The sequence below is a fragment of the Aulonocara stuartgranti genome, assembly GCF_965226115.1.
Source record: "Aulonocara stuartgranti genome assembly, chromosome: 5".
In the NCBI taxonomy this organism is placed as follows: domain Eukaryota; kingdom Metazoa; phylum Chordata; class Actinopteri; order Cichliformes; family Cichlidae; genus Aulonocara; species Aulonocara stuartgranti.
The window spans coordinates 16,248,696-16,270,504 of NC_138943.1; the positions used below are offsets into that span (position 1 = coordinate 16,248,696).

Below are 21,809 nucleotides of genomic sequence, written 5' to 3' on the forward strand. Positions count from 1 at the left end.
TTGCAAAACCAGATAAAAATAAATAATAATAATTCAACCAAACGTAGCCTATATGTCTCAGGTTATTACCATAAAATGCACAAAAGCAAAATAAAGAAGAAAACATCTGCATGTTTTTTTATGGCAGCATTTATTACAGATTTCAGTCGGGTTTCCCAGCAGCTTTTGTCAACAGTTACTTAGAACTGGTAGTCATATACAAATTTTCATTAGTCATCTACTATAAATATTACTAAATGAAAGTGAACAGGATGACTCTGAAATCACAACCGCCAGTCTGCTGTTTCCAAACACTCTATAGAACAGGAGCATAACTGGCCATCATCAGTTAGACAGGAACGCGGTCTAAGCTTTTCTCTCATCGGGTTCTATTTCTGCAAACAAATATAAACATAAATCTTGGGATTATCTGAGATTAAAAAAAAAAGTTTACGTTTTACTGAGAAAGACACAGAAAGATAGAATGGGGGAGAAGGTAGAGGTAGGGGGAGGAGGTGGTAGTGGTGGTGGTGGGGAGGAGTGGGGGGGGGTCGCGAGAGAGAACTTATGCGTGTGTGTGTGTCAATGTATGAGAGAGTTCACTGGCCTTCCGCGGCGTGTGGTGTGTCTGAGATTCGGTTGGACTCTGATCTTGAGGTTTATTTAAGCTGAATTCCGTGGGCTCATCAGGACCGCGTTACAAAAATCCTCCTATAGAACTAGAAAGAATGTGCAGCGCATACAGTTCTGCATAAGGCACAAAGGCATGTCTTTAGAGGTGGGGGCAGGCATCAAAAGACAGGCAGAGGAGGGATTTCTTTAGAGGCTGGGGGCAAAGAAGGTATTTCGGAGTTCCATTCATTGCCAGGGAGAGCAGGGGAGGCGTACAGTTTTGCAATAAAGGGTGCATTTCCAGGGGATGTTAGGAACTCCGAAACTGTGCCGTAAACCTCTGCACCCCTGCTCTAACTGGAAGTTAATTAGGGACGATATTTTCCTCTGACTCTTCGGGGGCTATATTTGATTTGATTCATTTGAAAGCTTTTAAATCTTTTTAGAAGTTGGTGCAAAAACGGGCAAAATTAGAAGCCCTTTAATGCCTGTTTGCGATGCATAAACATTACAAAAAAAGGTTTTAAAAAAAAAGAAAGAAAAAGTAGTTGTGAGCAGATAAACATTTATCAGGGTAAAGGCGAATAAAGACTGGAAAAGTAGTGGTAATAAAAATGAAAAATCTCATCGAAGTAAAACTGAAAAGCAGCTCACATTTTTATGATGAACCTTTTCCGCATGGCTTTTTATTTTGCATGTCAGCGTGCGTGATTATTGAGTTCTTATCATTTTGGCATATCTGTTGGTTTCTGGCTGCCAGCAGCAACAAAAAAAAAAAAAAACGAAAAAAAATGGATTCTGATCCACCTAATGTTAGTTATTGCGACTGAAAGGATTCATTAAATCATGCAGATGTAATGCAGACATAACAGAAGAAATCCCGAAAGATGCATTACTACAAAACATTTTTTTCATAATATAGTAATGTAATAGTAATACAAGTCATATAACACATTCTAATTATAAATCTGGATTTGTGTTAGGGATAGATTTTATAGACAAAGAGGCATCTGAGAAGAGGAAACGTGTACATGTTCAGCGCATGAAAAGGTCTCGCAAGTTTTGATAACACTCAGAATAATCAGTTCTGTGTTTAACGGCGCTCTCTCTTTCTAAGCCATCTCCATGACTTTCTTTATCCAGTCCACGTACATAGACACGCGGATAAAGATGTTGGGCTGCCCCGGGTGTCCACAGCGCCTCATGGGGATGATCACCCCCTCGAGTACCCAACAGTCCGTGTTCTGACACGCCAGAGGTCCGCCATAGTCTCGCTGCAGACACACAGGAACAACACTCCGGGGTCATTATTTGTCTCTGTTATGACTGACTGTCACTGCTGAAGTTAGAAACATCTTGCAGTCACATCTTGTCCAGTTCACTTCCATTATCCAACTGGTGACTGTGTTTGATTTATAGGAACATATAAATAACTGTATGCGCTTTGCTTAAAGTAACTTTCATTATCAAACAGTTTTCCCAACCATCAGTATTTGAAGCGTTAAGTCCTAACACGTTACGCCGTTATTTTGTGGCACTTAAGGAACATAGTTTGACACTTTGGGAAGATACTTGTGTTCACTTTCTTGCAGGGGGTTTCAAGTATCTGCACTTTTAACACAAAGCTAGACAAGCAGTTGGTTAGTTTAGCTTAACACAAACAGCGGCGGAAACAGCTGGTGGAACCAGCTGGATCGGCTCTGCCCAAACGTAATGAAATCCACCTACCAGGACCTTATAAACTCACAGCTTAAGAGAACATTTAAACAGTGTCTCTTAAACTCACAGTTTAAGCACGTACTTTCCCATTTTTAAACATCAAACTATTCTATTAATTTTTACAGCTATTAATACCAAAGATGGTCAGTGCTGTGTTTCTGTTATGACTTGGTTAAGAAACCACTTCAAGCAGGGGACCTTGCATTTCTCCTGTAACATCACAGCGGCAAAGTTTTGAAATGGTCCACCACTTTTACGCAGATACGTACCTCGCACGCGCCTACTCCAGCTTGGAAGGCGTTTGTGCACATCTCATTTTCACGAACACGACCTCTGAAGTATTTGTTGCACTCCTTGTTACTAATAACAGACATGTGGGCCACATTGAGGACAGCCTCATTACCAGTCCCTTGAAAAAGATTAAGAAGAAGGAATTAGTTAGCAGCTAATGTATTTAGAGGCACAGTGAAACGAAAAGGAAGTTGGACAGCTGTTGAAAGATTTTGAAAATAGCAGTGCCATCTGTTGCTCAGTAGCCTGGATAGCCCTCATTTAGAAGAAACATTACTTCAAGGGCAGAAACAAGATGCTCGTTCTAAGGAAGACACCTTTTATTAATTATTCGAAGTAGAAGGGTACTGCATGAAGTCGGCACTTCCGAAGGATTATACTTGCCTCTTGTCTCGCCCCATCCTGCAATTTCACACCTCGTCCCCTCGCTTACAATGTAGCGCTCAGGAGGGAGGCAAATCTGAGAGACACGCGCATTAAACTCGGCCGGGCTACAGAAAGGGAGGAGGAAAAAGAGTCAGGAGGACTTTTAGGTATATGTCTGTGTATATATGCGTGCATGTGTGTGTGTGCTGGTGGGACTTGACAGTACACACTATTCCAGTTGTAGCATGACCAGTTGAGACTCAGAAGGTCCGCAAACAATCTTAGTGAGAGGGATGGTTTGCACACCGGGTTCTCCTTCTTGAGGATCACGAAACAGAGTTCCCATCTTGGCTGAATATCCAGGCAGGTCAACGTAGCTATGCACACATTCAGATGATTAAGCACTATCAATATATATTAAAGCATTTTTGAGTTTTGAAAGTTTGGAAATTATTTACTTATTTACTTTCCTGATGAGATTTAAATGAACGGCTTTTTCTCTCTATCATATCTGGATGGTAAATCTGAAGCTTTGTAAACTGAGAAACTGAGAAATTTAGACATGTCTTAGAAATATCCAAAGTCTAACAGTAAGTCAGACCTATTAGAGATTTAATTTAAATTTCACACTTTTACATGCACTCACCAACCACTTTATTAGGTAGTAATTAGGTTCCTAAAACTGTGTTAGGACCCGTTCTGCCTTCACCACATTCAGATTCTATTGGATTAAGTTCTGGCGACTGTGGAGGGCATTCGAGTAGTCTGAACTCACAGTCATGTTCAAGAAACCAGTTTGATCAGAAGATGGACATCGTCAGCAACAACATTCGGGTAAGCTGTGGTGCGTAAATAATGTTCAGTTGGTATTAAGAGGCCCAGAGTGTGCCATTACATACCACTACCAGCCTGAACCGTTGATACAAAGCAGGATGGATTCAAGCTTTCATGTTGTTTACTCCAAATTCTGACCCTACTATCTGAGTGTCACTGCAGAAATTGAGACTCAGCAGACCAGGCAACATTTTTCCAATCTTCTGTTGTCCGGTTAGGGGGAGCCCGTATCAATTGTAGCCTCAGTTTCCTGTTCTTAGCTCACAGGAGTGGCACCCGGTGTGGTCTGCTGTCGACAGGCTGCTGTGTGTCTGCTGCATACCTTGGTTGTTGTAACAAGTGATTATTTGAGTTACCGTTGTCTTTCTATCAACGACGTCATCTGGACCTTGTCCATGTGTAAATGTATTAAATTACTGCCATGCAATTGGCTGATTGAATATTTGTGTCAAGAGCAGTTGAACAGGTGAACGCTGCCTCTCTTTACTGCTCTAATATCTTTGCATGAATGTTTTGCAATGATCCCAGTCTTCTTCATGCTCTCGTGCTACTTTAAACACACAAACACCAAAATAATCTCTGGTCTTTTGCCATTGTTGTTCTCTCTGTGGTATTTTACACAAGTAAGAAAACCTCTGCATCTGGTTTAAACCAGTACAGACAAGCTGCACGCTGAAATGCTAACGTGGAGTTGTTTTTATTTGTGACTGGACATACAACTGGAATCAGTTTTCTCATCTAACGCTTATTAAGAATAAACATTTGCAAAAATGCCAAAAACTTTAGATGTGTGAAATCAGAGAGCACTTTTAAAAGAACCAGACTTACCAGGAGGAGAAACACTGTTTGGTGCTGATCACCCATCTAGCATTAACCAGGGATCCTCCACAGAAGTGGTTTCCTTTTCTGCACACACACAGGTCAGAGGTTACATCCAACATAGCAGAAAGCCTTTTACTATAACTGTTAAACACCATCAGCTGTCAGACTCACCTGTCTCTCAGGCTCACCGTCCAAGGTGAGTTCCCAGGAATCCCATTCACTATACGCATTATGGGACTCGAATGGGCCCGGTCTTCTCTCTTTCCACACTCACTAAACTCCACGTTTTCTGTGATCACAAAAAGGCGACTCAATACTGTAAAACATATTTTGCAGATGTTTGAAATATATTAGAAAGCCTGCTCAACTAACCTACTGGTTCAGTGATAGACACTTTCTCCCCAGCTGTGTAAAAACACCAACAGACTGAATGTTAAACTCAAACTCTGGATGAACCATCACCACACAGCCCAATAAAGTGCTACAAGAGACAGGTAGAAAAGATCTGTACCGCACTGTTTGATGGCACAGTAGTCAAACTCTGTTTTGTGGTCTGTGGTGTAGCACCAGGGTCCGTGATGGTCACCATCTGGGTTGCGACAATAGTTTTCTGTCAGATTGGCATCTGGATGCGTTCTTGGGTTTATCCTGGAAGATCACACAGATCTCTTAAAATATATAGGCATGCTAAAAATGCTGAAAACACGACAGTCCTTCTGTTTGTAACAATATTATTCTTTTTTTCTTGCTCAAGACACTTTTACCAGCTATTATGTTACAGACCACCTTAATAAAATATAAAGTATAGAGCCTATTTTTTAATAGTACATTTTCTAATGTATTCATCGGTTCGAACAGAAAACAAAATCCACTCGATGTTAGTATGAAGTGCAGATACACTTTCAATATAAAGCCAATTAGTGGTCATAGTCATACATGTGCATAAAATAAATCCTCTGCTGTTTAATAGCTTAAATGTTTATCTTACTTTGTCCTGTGAGGCGTGTTAACGTTCCATTTCTGGCAGGTTATGCCCTTACGAGTTTTACGCACAGTGCCTCTGTAGTTTCTTCCGTTTTCATGGTAACAGTCTGGAAAGAAGACGAAAGACTTCATCATCATTGCAACGGCCATTACTAAGTATGGCAGACTGTCAAATGAGCATAATGGGACAGAACAACACTGCACTTTGTCTTCATTTAGAATCAAAGCTACATTTGAGGTGAAGTCTGGGCATTACAAAGTTTCTTATTTCTGCCTTATAATAATGGTATGCAGAGAAATTATTTAATTGTTTAACAGAGAAAGAATTTTTCAACATGGTAGTTTTATTTACAATGCATAAATCATTTCTTTTAGCACACGGTAATTAAATTATTAAAGGGAAAAAAATGAATGACATATTATGAGCCCCTGAAAACGGACCTTTTTGTTGAGCCATAGCACAAACCGCTGCTGTGCAATGGTGTGATTTAACTTTTATATTACAAGCTTTGAGCTTTATAAAGTTAAACCTGAGGTAAACCTCTTCCAATTTACCCATAAGTGAGCTGCCACTTGAGAAAGCATTGTGCCAAAATCAAAGTTAAAACAAAATGGATTCACAATCTTTCTAAGTGTCGAGAATTAGAGTGAGAAGTATTATCAGGAAATTCAAAGAGCCGCACAGAACAAGCCTGGCAGAGGGAGAAAAGATTTTAAAGACTCGTGAGAGATGTCTCTAAAGATTTACAGTGGGGCAAAAAAGTATTTAGTCAGCCACCGATTGTGCAAGTTCCCCCACCTAAAATGATGACAGAGGTCAGTAATTTGCACCAGAGGTACACTTCAACTGTGAGAGACAGAATGTGAAAAAAAAATCCATGAATCCACATGGTAGGATTTGTAAAGAATTTATTCGTAAATCAGGGTGGAAAATAAGTATTTGGTCAATAACAAAAATACAACTCAATACTTTGTAACATAACCTTTGTTGGCAATAACAGAGGTCAAACGTTTACTATAGGTCTTTACCAGGTTTGCACACACAGTAGCTGGTATTTTGGCCCATTCCTCCATGCAGATCTTCTCGAGAGCAGTGATGTTTTGGGGCTGTCGCCGAGCAACACGGACTTTCAACTCCCGCCACAGATTTTCTATGGGGTTGAGGTCTGGAGACTGGCTAGGCCACTCCAGGACTTTCAAATGCTTCTTACGGAGCCACTCCTTTGTTGCCCGGGCGGTGTGTTTTGGATCATTGTCATGTTGGAAGACCCAGCCTCATTTCATCTTCAAAGTTCTCACTGATGGAAGGAGGTTTTGGCTCAAAATCTCACGATACGTGGCCCCATTCATTCTGTCCTTAACACGGATCAGTCGTCCTGTCCCCTTGGCAGAAAAACAGCCCCATAGCATGATGTTTCCACCCCCATGCTTCACAGTAGGTATGGTGTTCTTGGGATGCAACTCAGTATTCTTCTTCCTCCAAACACGACGAGTTGAGTTTATACCAAAAAGTTCTACTTTGGTTTCATCTGACCACATGACATTCTCCCAATCCTCTGCTGTATCATCCATGTGCTCTCTGGCAAACTTCAGACGGGCCTGGACATGCACTGGCTTCAGCAGCGGAACACGTCTGGCACTGCGGGATTTGATTCCCTGCCGTTGTAGTGTGTTACTGATGGTGACCTTTGTTACTTTGGTCCCAGCTCTCTGCAGGTCATTCACCAGGTCCCCCCGTGTGGTTCTGGGATCTTTGCTCACCGTTCTCATGATCATTTTGACCCCACGGGATGAGATCTTGCGTGGAGCCCCAGATCGTGGGAGATTATCAGTGGTCTTGTATGTCTTCCATTTTCTGATGATTGCTCCCACAGTTGATTTTTTCACACCAAGCTGCTTGCCTATTGTAGATTCACTCTTCCCAGTCTGGTGCAGGTCTACAATACTTTTCCTGGTGTCCTTTGAAAGCTCTTTGGTCTTGGCCATGGCGGCGTTTGGAGTCTGACTGTTTGAGGCTGTGGACAGGTGTCTTTTATACAGATGATGGGTTCAAACAGGTGCCATTCATACAGGTAATGAGTGGGGGACAGAAAAGCTTCTTACAGAAGACGTTACAGGTCTGTGAGAGCCAGAGATTTTCCTTGTTTGAGGTGACCAAATACTTATTTTCCACCCTGATTTACGAATAAATTCTTTACAAATCCTACCATGTGGATTCATGGATTTATTTTTCACATTCTGTCTCTCACAGTTGAAGTGTACCTCTGGTGCAAATTACTGACCTCTGTCATCATTTTAAGTGGGGGAACTTGCACAATCGGTGGCTGACTAAATACTTTTCTGCCCCACTGTAAGAACAACTACCAAGACACTAGTAAATGACTTAACCAAGTTAGGAATTGTTGTTTAAAAGAAGACAATTACTAGAAGCCTGCACAGGAATGGACCCCGTGTGGCAGATCAAGTAATAATGTCACTTCTGGTGAAGACTTCGCTTTGTCTTCCAAGATGACAACAACTTAAAACAAACGTCGTTTTTCGAGAAGACCAAAGTGAACTTCACTGAGTGGCCTGCACAAAGTCCTGACTTTAATCCCACTGAAGGTCTGTGGAGAGAGAACTGAAGACCAAAGTGAATAATAATCCTGCCCCTAGTAGTTTTGGCTTTTTGAGAAATAATTTCGTTGTTTTGTTTCAGAGTAAAATAATGTAAGCATCCAAAATTGTCTCTTTGCTGTTTTTTTTTTTTTTAAGTATATTTGCATAGGAGGGCTAATAATTCTGTCCTCATCTATAGTTAAATGTTCAAACAGAGAAAAAGAAAAAAAGAAACAATTTCTGGCGACTCGTCAGATATTCCAGGGATTTGGGGCTCTCGCTGGAGGGGTCTTCATCACATTGATATTACAGCCCTGCACGTCCTCATATGAATATTCATACAGTCGATGCATCGTAAGGTCATCTTTATTCATTAATGCCAACAGGAGCCTGTTCGCTGGATTCATATTAAAATGGAGAAGAAGGCTAATACCCTCAGCTTCTATGTCGTCTGCACAGCGTTTAATTTGCAAGCAGAGAGCAGTCCTCATCGCTGGGACAGATGTGAAGCACCAGGGAGCCTCCGACCCATCTGGGTTACGACAGTAGTTCTCCTCCAAACCCCTGGATGAAATGTAAGATTCAGCTCATCATTGATGCATTAAATTATTGGTCACTGACACTGTGCCGGGTTAGTGTAGAGACACAGAGATCACGCTGAAATAACTAAGTTCTTGTCCCCCCACCCTTGAGTGAATGAAATGCTGCTAATCACTTCTGGCATGATGAGCGATCACAGCATCACAAAGAAGTTTAATATTCATTTCACATGCATGCTGCCACTCTGAGAGCGATCTGCTTTTAATGGAGAATTACTGACTATCCATCATCTACTGCCAACTGTCAGCAGAGAAATAAGATGCAAGAAATCTCACTGCAATGACGTTTTGACATTAATATTCATGTGCAATGCAGCGAGAGCACTATCAAACTAACAAGTTGTGACAAAAAGAAAAAAAGACTAAATGAAAAGGTTAACCTTAACAGCGATCAACGCTTACTTGCACTCATATATGTTTGGGTAGAAGGGGTGCTCATGGGGTTGCTGGGCATCCCACCGCTGGCAGGGGATGCCTGACGTGGTCTCGTTGACTCTCCCGCGGTAATCCTCCCCGCGCCCACGGAAACACTTGGTGGTGAAGCTGGAGCGCTGGCGCTTCTCTACGTGAACTTCAGCTGGAGAGAAGGAACAGGTTAAAGATGACATAAACATCAACAAAATGCAGGAGAAAACGAAAGTTTGTTGGAATAGTCTCATGAGATAAAAGAACAACGTGACCTCATTTTTTAATGAATCACCTTTAAGGACCAAATGATGCTGATTTACAGCGGCAGAGAGAAACTACGCGGAGGATCAAATAAACACAGATATAAAAGAGGAGAATAATTACCTAACGAAACAGGATAAAAATCATGAGAAAATTAAGATGTGAAAGTGACGGTGAAAACACAAGAAGCTCAGGAAAAAGCCGTGGTTTCCACGTGTGAAGGATAATATGTTACATAATACTAATCACACCACAGGATGGCACTGTTTTATCGTGATCTTCTCTTGTGTCAATGATTCTCATTGGAAATCCCCAGGTTACACAACTTCTGTTGAAATTTTTGGGAGAACACTAATGCCCTGTTTATTTGATTTGTTTTGCTGGTTGTTCACGTTCTCTCTTAGTCCTTGAGTGTATAAAAAAAAACACACGTGGCCATCATCTACCTGCTTTAGAATTACAATTATTTTTTAAAGTATGGGCCTGTATGTCATGAATGTAATTTAAAAAACAAACAAACAAAAAAACCCAATAAAACTCTTAGCTATTGTTAAAAGTAAGCAACATTTTAAAGTGCCTTTCATAGGCAAGAGTTACAAAGACCTACAAAAATACACTGGAATTAAAAGCAGTACAAAAAGGCATAGAAAAAAAAGGCTGGGGGGGGGGGGGGGGGGGTGTAATAAAACTACTATTACTACTACAACTGAAGCCACTATATCTGGCAAACACAGCCTGTTATACAGCCTTAAATCAATGAAAAAACACTTTTTAAAATTGATTCGTTTAAAGAGAATCATCGTCTGCCCTGAAATGTCTCACATTTCTGAACGCAATTTGTACAAACACAGAAAAGGTGATTTTTCTAGATTTAATTACAGCAACTTAATGAGACTCTCTAATCCCACCGTCTCAGAGTACTACAGGAATCAATTTGGCTTCCTCTTTCTTGCCTGAGGGACCCACTGACAAGAACAGAACAAACAAATAAGCCACAAGTTTAATCCAGTAAATTTATACAGTGAGAGAAAACATTACAGTAACATCTAGTAATTCGCTATATAAGCCAGCAATTTTGCCTATAAACATTTCCAAAAGATACTGAATTTTGGAGAAGAAAGAAAGGATGGAGATTTTTTGCCTTTCCTTTTTCCTCTCTCTGAAAAAGTAAAAGTAAAGACTCTACTATAGGAGTTGGTCCAGTAAAGGTCCAATAAATGCAAGCTCTTACTACATCGGCTGATGTCACAGTTTTCCCTTTCCACCTCAGGGTCAGTGGTGTAACACCAAGGCACCGGAGAGGCATCAGGGTTACGGCAGTAGTTGTCATCTAAACTCTTATCAGGGTACCTGAAAAATACACATAGGCAGGTTTTTAATCACCTGGAAATGGAAAAAAGAAATGACTTAAATAGTTCAGGTGCAACAGCAAAATATGTTGTACAATGCTAACTCAGGTGCAAACAAAACAGTAGTAATGATTGCATACTTTTCAGGTTGGTAGATGTGTTGGTGAGGGTACTGCTGGTCCCATCTCTGACACTCTCTGCCATTCACAGTGTGGTCAACCTGGCCCCTGTAGTCCTCTCCATTACATGTGATGCACACCTCTGCAAGCAGAATGACTCACAAAGTGAAAGCTGCTTGAAGTAAAGAGAAACACACATTTTTTTAACAGCACTTTTTAACAGCTTCTATAATTGCTGAATAATTTTCTTAAAGCACATTTAAAGAATGAAACTTGAAGCTATTCATGAGGCAACTTGAAACAGTAACTATTGTAAGTGCACTGCTATCAGCAGGTAAGCCAAAAAACGAGTAACAAGTTTTCCAGTTCCACCAAATTAAAGTGCTAATTACGAGACATTTGGAGGAAATAAAGCTTACGTAAGGCTTTACAAATCTCACATTTGCAGTTTAGATAAGCAGGATGATGTGTGGTAATTTATGGGATGTACCATCTTTGCATTGGGGAATGTTGCAGCTTTCATAGCGTCGCTCCGGGTCGGTGGTGTAGCACCACGGACCGATCCGATCCCCATCCGGATTCCTGCAGTAGTTCAGCTCCAGACCATTGGTAGCTGTAGGAGTCCACCTGAGAAAAAAAAATAATTTTCAGTTAGTCAAACACTTTGGTACAACTGGTCGTTTAAAATAAAACAAACAATGCAGTTGAAGTGACAACTCCGAAATCTGGGAGTGTCAACTTCTAGTGTGGATGAATAATATAGACGCTGCAGCTGTTCTTAAGCCTGAGGGATGGATTCAGACAACTATGACAGAAAGTGACTGGGTTCAATCTTAAACACTTACAGATGTATTAATGGATTTTTACAAGCTGAAGAGCACACATATCTGACATAAATTTGTTTTGGTTATCACATGTAAATCTGCTATCATTTGCAGTTTTATCAGGCACACCTGTACACCTCCTTCACGGTGGTGTAGTTAGAGAACTGCTGGCCACCTGATGGCTATTACTCAGATATTCATCACGATTTAATCGCCGTCAGGTACAGAGAAAAGATCTGGCTCCTTACTTTGCTCTGAAGACTGCTTATGATATTTTGCTTATCAGTTTTTCTGAAGAAAACAGGCACCCACACTGGTGGAAATAAGGCTTAAAAACAGTGAAATTTAGAGATACCACAACAGTGAAAGGGGTACGAGCAGTAATGCACTCTGGCTTTCTGCCTTCAGTCTGGCTTTAAGGGAAATGAAAGACACGGTTATTCAGGAAAGTTTCTTGAATTTCCCACCTCTTCATCTCTCTCCCACAATTGGAAAATAATTATAAATAGAGCTGTGCTGTTGTTCACCTCTGAACTGAAAGTGAAATGCAGCACTTTATCTTCACAATGTCTTTTTTTCTAGTACAGTGAAGATGTAACTCACCTGTGATCGTGAGGAAATTTGGACCACCACTGTTGGCAGGTGAGTCCGCTTCTTGTGGTGGACACTTTGCCTCGATAGTCTTCCCCTTTACCCACAATGCACTTCCTTACATAGACTGCATAAAAAAAAGCAATCAGTGGTTACAGTATCGATGGGAAGCACTGATCTCTGTGATATCACCGATGTGAGTCTTACCCTTCTTCTCATAAAGATCACAGTTCACGTTTCTCTTCACTTCTGCATTGGTGCCATCACCCACCCAGGGCAGATGTTTACAGGTGACAACTGGACGAGTCTCATAGTTGAAAGCTCTAATGTTGAGAAATATTTTCACGTCAAAGCTCTTTACTTTCAGAGGATAAACCTGATGTCTGCAAAGTGTTTTTAAATTAATCGGTGAACATTTTAAAGTTATTTTTAAGAATATTACGTTTAACATTTAACAGACAGTATAATGAAAGCCCGACTGATATACTGGCAGGGATGACATGTCAGCTGATTGCCGATATATCTGTGTCAGCATTATTAAATAAATGCTGTCTTAACTAGACCCCGATTGGTAAAGATACAGATTTTAATATTGATATCAATACCAATATTTAATCATTTAAGACTATTCTGATATATCGGTTGATTTCTTTTTCTTTCAGGGACACAATTCACTGTTTGTTGTGTTTCTGGTGCTCCAAACATGTGTTGCAGACAGTTAAGTTCATATTTAGAAACTATGAAACAGCAACATGATGTGTTTGAAGAGTGTTTCTCCCATTTCTTCTTCTTTCTTTTAAATTTATTGGCATTTATAAATGTCGATGCTGCTGGCGATTACCTAATATCAGTAGATAGTAATGGCCCGCCATTATTATCTACTGTTCTAGTCTTAAGATGGCAAAACTATGGGGAAAGAAGCTGCAATGACAATGTTGATAGTCCAGACTGAATAAGGACTCATTCTGTGGTGGAAAGCCTCACATCATCTAGCCTTTTACTAATAAATATCTACAAGGCTAGACATTCATTCCAGGGTGGAAAGGTTGTGCAGCATACATCTTTAATGGCTTTAAAAAACAAGAATTGGGTGCACAGGTTTTAATTGACTCTAGATTTTCTCAAAGCCCTGAGTCCATTAATATTTGGTTGAATGTCCCTTAGCAAGTTGCACCTCAACCAGATGCTTTTGGTTTCCATCAACAAGTTCCTCGCACAATTCTGGCTGAATATTTGACCACTCTGCTTGGTAGAACTGGTAGAGCTCATTCAGAATGGTTGGTTGGTTTCTTGGCATGGATCCGGCTTTTAAGCATAGTCCACAAATTTTTATAGTCCAGGAGGTCAGGACTTTGTTGTGGAAAAACATTCCAGAAGTTTAATGTCAGCCTGCTTTATCCTTCCAAAACTTTTCATGTGAATTTGTCCTGCTGGTAATTTCAACCATCTAGTTGCTAATTTGAGCTGAAGAATTTGGTGGTAGTCTGCCTTTTTCATTATTCCATCCACTTTTTGCAATGTGTCAGTTGTACTGGCAGTAAAACAGCACCAGAGGATGATGCTAGCACCACCTTCTCCTCTTTGTCATACTAGCCAAACAGCTAAATTTCTGTATCACGTAACCATAAAACTTTAATCGAGAAGGCATTTGGCTCGTCTGTATGGAAAGCTGCACATCTCAGTCAGCATGAAAGCGTCAATTTTGAAACGGGGGCTTCTTTCTTGGTTGACACTGTTTCAGTCCTTGGCGATATAACTGTGAACGGTGAGTCAGGTGTTCTTGGCGGTTCCTGGGTTGCTTCTGAACATCCTAATTAATTTCCTTTCATCTAAGGATAAGAGTTTAGGTATTGTTCTGGACCTTAGTAAAATTGTGACACATCAGAAAAGCTTGTACTTATGTGCAATTGTTTAAACTGATGATCTTAGAATGTGCAGTTGTTTGGCAATGGCTCCGTTAAGCTTCAGGAATGGACTTTCCAAAGCCTTGATGTTAACCCTACTGAAAATTTGTGCACTATGCTTAATCAGAAAACTTGAATAATCCCTAAGGAAATCAAAAGCCTTGGCCGTACCAAGAAGTCAGCTAAATGAACTCCAGCATTTATGCCAAGAACAGTGGTCAAATATTGATCCAGAATTATGCCAGAAGCCTGTTTCTTTTACAGATGATTTTTTTGGCCTTTTAGCCTTTATTGGATAGAGGCAGGAAAGCAAGGAGAGGGCTGTGGGACTCGAACCTCGGTGTACTTCTCTGCGGTCATACGGGAAATGGTTGCCTGCTAACCCACTGAGCTAAACCAGCACCCAGAAGCTTGTTGATGGCAAAAAAACAAAAAAAGCCCCTAATTGAAGTGCAATTTGCCAAGTTGCACTTCAATCAGAAGCACCTTCTATTGACTAACTATTAATGGGGGTGTATACTTTTGACCCTGTGTGAATTAGAGAGAATTCAAAATATATCAAAAAAAGTTTTTCGCCCAATTCCAAATTCCCAAAGTGACAATGACATCCATATCTATTATGAGAATATGTTTTAAGTTCTTGGCCAATTTATAAGCAAAGTCCTTTTGCAAACTGTAATCTTTAAGTAGTTTAAGTGTGTTGTTTACCTGCAGTCCAGTGTCTGTGAGCAGCGTGTGGCACAGTCCTCAAGGTTCAGGCCTGGTAAAATCTGCACTCGAGCAGAGTTCCAGGAGGTAGGAACGAGCTCTCGGCCCTCCGAGCGCTGGAAGTCATTCAGAGGACTGCGGTACCCTGTTCATGTATAACAAACCACAAACATAATGCTTACAGACTGATGTGGGGACCATGCAGTATCTGCATCTGTTTAGTCCTAGTTTTAACTGGAGAGCAGTGGCACCACATGGAATATTTGGGCAGGAGCCTGGACACATATAACCTTTGGACCAACGCTCTGCTGCTAGTTTGAGACAGCAGATATCCAGAAAAGGTTTGAACAGCAACAGTTACACTACTGGTAACTCAAACAGGCCCCCGTTAACACAGATACTGCCAGTATACACTAATGAAATGATAAAATCCATCACATACTAATAGTGGTGCTGTCAAAATGAAAATAGCTGTCTTTTAAAATAGTTTATTTGTTTTGAAAGTGCTCATCAGTGCAGCTTTAATTTCCCCCTCAACCATAAATCGATGGTTTTTCAACGTGATTGTTGTCACCTTGTCAACTATAAATAGATCAACAATCAACGATGACAGAACAACAGTGAATCAATGTTATTTCAATGTCAGTGTCAGGTTTCATCAGTATTTCAATGTTGTTTCAACATTGGTTTTGTGTTGACATTTCAATCCTGACGATTCTGATGGTTCCGATGGAAAATCAACATCTGTTCAATGTCTCCTTGCTATCTGGGCAGTCAGGCCTCATCATCTTTAACCAAATAGATTTAAACAACCAAAAATAATGAAAGTAGACAGAATAACTAAGAAATTAATCAAACTTACCAGTGACCACTCCGACAGTCAGGAGAATGCACTGCAGAAACGGTTTCATTGTTTGAATCGGTGAAAAATAAAACTATTATAATCACGTTATGGGGGTCAAAACGAGATCTCTGCTCTAAAATCTCCTGTATTTTGATGCCGTGGTCAACTTCAAACAACGAACAGCTCGACCTGACAGGCAGAAAAATACCCCCAGAAGCTCAGCACGATGTTAAACATCCACACAAAAAGTCTAAATCACGACCACCCACACGCCAGCGTCGCGCCTTTGCTCAAACAGTGGCCCTAATCCCCAAAACACAGCCGATCAATACATGTATTAATCATTAATGAGGAGTGGCACATTGGTCCTTGTTCATGAACCTTCTTCATGCCCCTCAGATATATAAATATTTGCATCAGGATTACGCTCAATATCCTGAAAAAAAAAAGAAAACTTGTGATTTTCTTTTCTGCCACAATGAACGCAATTCTCGCCACAAACGCTAGACGTCAGTAGGACGATTTCCAAAGGTTTTTCTCTTTCTCTTGTTTTCCGGGGGAGATAAACTGAAGCTAAGCTGCAGCTGGTTCAAGAACCTGTCTGACTTTCTCTGTTTTGCACCTTTAATCATCGGGGATTCACAGTCGGGTAAGAAAAGGGAAGGAGGGGGTTGTTATTCTGTCGCCACGTGTGTTTTGAATGATGAGCATAAAGCACCTAGATAGGCGAGTTCGATGTAAAATAAAAATGATCTAATCTGGACTTTGATCCGACTTGTTTAACCCGCAGCTGCGCACACACTTCTGTCTGCTGATTATGCGTCCGTGGAACATCCGATTAAGTCCACGCTGATCTTTGAAAGCACGGGGATCGTGGACAAACTTCTTTAAATAGTCTATTAATAGTTCTCCAGGCTTCTTGAATGACATTCAAAGCTTTTCTTTGGATGTCGGCTTTTGTTCTGTTCTCTCTCGATCGTGATGATCTCACACTGCTTCGATAATGTTGAAGTCTGACCAATTCATGACTGATAGTGTTATCAGATATGCTTTTACCAGACTGACAGTGTGTTTGGGATCATTATTGTGCTGAAAAATGTTACATAAAGTTACATGAAGTTTATCTTTCTGTGCTTGCACTTTGTAAGGAAAACAAAGCAAATGAAGTTACATAATTGCATTTTTATGGCGTACACCCATTATGGTTGGGAATTTTATTTTTTAGCATCTCCACAAGACTTTCTCTCTCTGCAAAGAAATATGGTCCTCTCTTGGAGTGATCTTTAATTCTGTCAAGAGACAAGAGAAGAGCTTCACAGAAACTGGCGGCATAGAAGATGATTGGGTTTTCCACCTGAAGGAACTAATATTGTTAAAGAGAAGGAAAAATAGGAGGTATAACAGTGTGGAAACCCATGTGAAACAACTGCTTTCTCTTTCTTCTGTTGTTGTTCAGGATGGCAGCTGTTAAAATGACGGAGGGTACAGTGCAGGTGGAGAGCTGCAACGCGCCACTGTTTTACAGACAAAGCGAACCTGTGACAGGAGGAGCAAAAGTGTCGGTTCTGCTTCTTCACGGCATACGCTTCTCTTCAGAAAACTGGCTCAGCATCGGCACTCTGGAGACGCTGGCCAAAGCGGGTTGCCGCGCGGTCGCCATCGACCTGCCAGGTGCGTTTGTCAGGGAACAAACACCATCTCCTTCCGCCACTCAGCTTTTAACTGAAAAGTCAGCATGACCAATGAAACGCAGCAAGGCAACAGGCTGCCACCGGCACATAAAGAGCTCCTAAAAGTCTCAGGGTCAAACTTTTGGCTCTTCGCTGTTTTGAATGCTCGCAAATATTAAATTGGGACTATTGACAGTAATACCTAATTGTGTGGCCCTATGCTAACCCTTCTGAAAATGAAAAACAAACATATTAATTAAATATAAGCTGGGATATATGAGTTATAACTTGTTTTAATTTTTTGTTTGCAATTTATTGCTTAAAACTTTTATTTTAAAAATGTAAGTTTTTCAACAAAAAGTCTCAAAAACTCTGTTTCTTAACTTTCTTATTGTTGTTTATATTCTAAACTTTTTATGAGAGCTTTTTTTAAGCTAGCTGTGTCCTGTCGTTTTACCTATTTTCATAGGTGAAACTTTAACTTTTTGCATTATATTTATGGATATGTATTTGCAGTTGGCATCAGGACTTTGGCTTTGTTTGGAAAGTCAAATGTGCATGGGGGCTCAAATTTGAAGTGAACTGAATTGCTTCCATGAGTCATTGTTACAGCCCGTGTTCTGCTTGTTTTTAGAATCTGGTATTTTTGTCTCATGCTTTGACAGCCTCTAGTGATGATCTGGCACGCACTCTACAATTTATATAGATCACTGAGGCAGCATGGGCCCAAAAGAAAAATGTTTGCCTTGGGGACAGTAATTACGTTAATAAGTCAGTGTCCATCAACAAACCTTACTCCTCTCCTCCTCTTCTTTTCTCGTGCCTCCCCTCTCTCCACAGAACTTGGTCAGTCTAAATCGGCCAAAGCCCCAGCGGCAGTGGGAACACCCGCCCCTGCAGGTTTCCTCAAAGAGGTGTGTGAGCAGCTGAATCTAACCCCGGCGGTGGTGATCAGCCCATCCCTTAGCGGGATGTATTCCCTGCCCTTCCTCCTCGAGCACCAGGCTCTGGTGCGAGCCTACATCCCTGTCGCTCCCATCTGTACGGACAAATTCACAGCGGAGCAGTACCAGAGCGTAAAGGTAGAGTCTGTGTGTGAGGATATGCCTCTGCTTGATATTCCTTTGTAGGTTCCTCTCCTGCAAAAGTTTTCTTTTTTTTCTCTTTTTTGGTATAGTATATGCACTGTCATTTCCTTTTTTAAAGGATAACTTGAGCAGCTGCGAATATCATCCAGTTTTCCAACTCTTCTTTTTAAAAGAGACAGTGACTTTACCTGCACAGATGCCACTGGCTTTCATCCAGCTCAGAATTGTCTTAATGGGAAATCAATTGTAGGCACATTAGCCTGAAAAGCAATTTGTCTAATTTACTTATTTAGAACAAGCACTTACCTTAACAAAATTTGCTTTCCTTTATAAACAGTTTAAATGCAGAAGTTGTACATTCTTTTTTTATTTTAATCCAAACAATATTCTAAAGACTCAGCTCACACATTAAAGTCTCAGCAATTATAACGCAGCAAGAAGATTGGCACGAACAGGAGCAGTTTTTCTGTATAATGAGTGTTTTTAGTTTTAAAGGATGTTTTGCAGAGAATACTTTTGGATATCATATTTAATCTTTTATTAAGTGTTTTAAAAGGCACACTGTTGGTTTTATAAATAACAGTTAAACAGCTAACGGGGAATGTTAAGTGACCAAGTTTTACTTTACAAGAAAGATCCTAAAGATTTTAAGAAAAAAAATCAGATAAATGAAATTTAGCTATTTTAGAAATAAGATGGAGATTAGAAAACACTCATCATAACTGCTTAAGAAATTGCAAAGAAGCTGGTCAACCCAGGGAGCAGAGCAAATCTGGTTCTGACAGTATGTTTGCGCTAAGTACCGCAGCAATTTCCTAATGTTGTAAACCTGCTCAACATTTGGCAATAAAACCCTTTCTGATTCTGAAATCATTAAAAACCCAAAGGGTCTCTGCGCTTGATACAAAGAACCTGCTCCTCTGTCCCTTTTGTGACAGGTTGTTACAGGCCTCTGTATTTGTATCTCCACTTTCAGCAATCTCTTAGCAAACAAAGAGACATCGGAGCAGCAGAGTAACTCAAAAGATGGACAATAGAGTAATAAATGCAACTTACTGATGATAAAAAAGCATAAAACAAACATTTATGCTGTCATTAAGTGTCAAAGTGTGTTACAACTAAAATAACTAAGCCGGAGTAACTGCATTCATGTGTATTTCTGCAATGATGCAGTGAATATGTGGGAAACGATTAAGTTGTATTCACAAGTTCTTCAGGTTTTCTGATGAAGTAATCTGATCGATGTTTTGTACCAGTTAAAAAAAAACTGGTACAAAAATAAATGCTTTTTATAACCTTTTACTTGTAATAGAGTTTGTTCATATTGCTGTATTTTTTTTTATAAGATGAGAGATCTGAACGTCTCTTCTCAGGCTGGAAAAACTAAGACTGTAGTTTTTCTCACTTTTATAATTCTTATTGACTACTAGACACATAAATCTGTTACACCTAAAATCTTTTAGTCTTAGCTTTTCACAGGATTTGTTTTGATTTCCTTCTTTCCTTTTTTTTTTTTTTTTTCCAGCTTGAGGTGAAATTTAGGACATCTGCAAAATCCCTTTAGCTATGGGTTTGAATTTAAAAACAAATAAAAGAGAGACAGATTTTCAAATGCCAGAAAAAGGACAGTGGAAATCACTCTGCAAAGGGCTCTTTTTTTTTTCTTTCATTATTGTTGTGATTTTTGTGTCCAGGTCCCATCGCTGATCGTTTACGGTGACCAGGACCATCAACTCGGGGAGGTGTCGCTCCGTAACCTGAGCAATCTGGCCAATCACAAAGTGGTGGTGATGAAGGGAGCAGGCCACCCCTGTTACCTGGACGACCCAGACACTTGGCACAAAGCTCTTACAGACTTCCTTAACACGCTGTGAAGCTCTTTGCTGTGCATTAGCAGCGCGATCGCCAAGAATGCGGTCACGCATAGGCAAACACATTAATCACTTGGGAAGAATTGAACTCACGTATTCCCAATGCTTAACCTGATTTGTATGTTTTGATACGTCTGCAAATCGGGCCTTTTCTAATGGTGACAGCAGTTGAAGCCTGAAGCTTTTTGAGAAATATTGTTTCTTAAATGAGAAAACCTGATGTCAGTCTTGAATCTGTACACTAAACACAAAGCTCAAGTCTGCAGCCGACTACTGAACCCAGGCGTGTAGGATTACGACACGTGGTTCACCCACATCACTGAACAGCGTCCAGTATTTCCACTCTGGAAACTTTGTTTCCTGTTTCGTTGTTGTAAAATATTTCGTTTGAGTAATTTTGGTTTAATTTAGGTGACTGAAGCTACAGTTCACTAACATCATATAAAATGACCGTGGTTGTTTTAGTGTTTGAGTGCACACAAAACTGCAAGTCTTCCAACGGTCACCTGGTCAAGGCTGCGAAGCAAGATAGAAATGTGTTAAACATGTGTCGCTTTTATGTCTCAGTGTTTCTGTCCTAATGCAGTTTATCTGACTTTGCAGTAATCATTACAGAACTGCCTGAAATCAGCACGAACGATGCCTTAAATTCGCCAAAGACCATTTTTCAATATAACTGAACCCAAGTTTTAATAAAAGAATGACACTTTATGCCTCACACACTGAAACTCTGTAATTATGAAGCAATCAGAAGGGAGCATGTTATGAACATGGAAATGTTCGTGATGTGTCTAAATGGCACAAACAGAATAAAGTTCAAAGATAGCAGGCTGCAGGTCACTTTCATGTCTCTGCACCATGTTACGTTTGCCAAATGCTAGCTGCCTACACATTGCACTCATACACACCAGGGTTGTATTAATCGTCTCATCCCAGCGTTAGAAGTGAATATTTTTAATAAAGCATCATAATTATTATACATTTGCTTGGTTCTCAACAGACTGTGTGTTTTCTATTTAACCGAGGAGTTAAAGCAGGTAACGTCAAACTGATTTTACATCACGGGCCACAGACAGCTTCGACTTCAAGTGGGTCAGCCCAGTGAAAGTACATGAGAAACATGTAAAATTACAGTTTAGTTCATTACCCAGCTGATGTTTCTATAGATAGATGGGTAGATTGTGGAAAAGCGGGAACTTTTCTGTCATTTAATTGTTTATCTATTACTTAATGACTTTAGAATAGTATGAATAGCAATGTGGTGCTGTCTTTATCAATAGGAAAATCTGTAAAACCCACAAAAAACAGTTAAAAATCTACGCACTCGTTCACATTTTCCAGCCAGATTGGAATTTTTACTGGGGAATT

The 21,809-nt window shown here is 40.2% G+C and overlaps 2 protein-coding genes across 3 annotated transcripts; one reads left to right on the forward strand and one right to left on the reverse strand.

The window, feature by feature from the left end:
• Positions 1 to 142: 142 nt before the first annotated feature.
• Positions 143 to 16,318, reverse strand: mst1 (macrophage stimulating 1). 2 transcript variants are annotated; one of them, XM_082534151.1, is made up of 18 exons: positions 15,831 to 16,317; positions 14,969 to 15,113; positions 12,564 to 12,679; positions 12,369 to 12,483; positions 11,432 to 11,568; positions 10,963 to 11,083; positions 10,705 to 10,823; positions 9,207 to 9,381; positions 8,639 to 8,769; positions 5,612 to 5,714; positions 5,135 to 5,271; positions 4,996 to 5,028; positions 4,795 to 4,912; positions 4,630 to 4,707; positions 3,198 to 3,344; positions 2,986 to 3,092; positions 2,580 to 2,719; positions 143 to 1,865 (listed from the first exon to the last, which is right to left on the reverse strand). In XM_082534151.1, the coding sequence occupies exons 1-18, from the start codon at positions 15,877 to 15,879 to the stop codon at positions 1,704 to 1,706; spliced, it is 2,133 nt and encodes a 710-aa protein (XP_082390277.1). In that variant the 5' UTR covers positions 15,880 to 16,317; the 3' UTR covers positions 143 to 1,703. The 2 variants fall into 2 exon arrangements, with proteins under 2 accessions (XP_082390277.1, XP_082390278.1); XM_082534152.1 differs by lacking the exon at positions 3,198 to 3,344 and having other exon boundaries at positions 15,831 to 16,318.
• A 28-nt stretch (positions 16,319 to 16,346) lies between these two features.
• On the forward strand, positions 16,347 to 21,425 carry abhd14b (abhydrolase domain containing 14B). The gene is made up of 4 exons (XM_082534167.1): positions 16,347 to 16,461; positions 17,269 to 17,483; positions 18,323 to 18,564; positions 20,265 to 21,425. The coding sequence occupies exons 2-4, from the start codon at positions 17,270 to 17,272 to the stop codon at positions 20,442 to 20,444; spliced, it is 636 nt and encodes a 211-aa protein (XP_082390293.1). The 5' UTR covers positions 16,347 to 16,461; position 17,269; the 3' UTR covers positions 20,445 to 21,425.
• Positions 21,426 to 21,809: the final 384 nt, after the last annotated feature.

What these genes read in the sequence shown, in the direction of transcription:
- abhd14b (XM_082534167.1), top strand. Translation starts at nt 17,270, where the DNA reads ATGGCAGCTGTTAAAATGACGGAGGGTACAGTGCAGGTGGAGAGCTGC. An exon ending in GGTCGCCATCGACCTGCCAG is followed by an intron (nt 17,484 to 18,322) that starts GTGCGTTTGTCA and finishes CTCTCTCCACAG; the next exon opens with AACTTGGTCAGTCTAAATCG. An exon ending in AGCAGTACCAGAGCGTAAAG is followed by an intron (nt 18,565 to 20,264) that starts GTAGAGTCTGTG and finishes TTTTGTGTCCAG; the next exon opens with GTCCCATCGCTGATCGTTTA.
- mst1 (XM_082534151.1), bottom strand. Translation starts at nt 15,879, where the DNA reads ATGAAACCGTTTCTGCAGTGCATTCTCCTGACTGTCGGAGTGGTCACT. An exon ending in CTGTGACATCAGCCGATGTA is followed by an intron (nt 9,382 to 10,704) that starts GTAAGAGCTTGC and finishes CCTTCTCTCCAG; the next exon opens with CTGAAGTTCACGTAGAGAAG. An exon ending in AACACGCCTCACAGGACAAA is followed by an intron (nt 5,272 to 5,611) that starts GTAAGATAAACA and finishes GTGATCTTCCAG; the next exon opens with GATAAACCCAAGAACGCATC.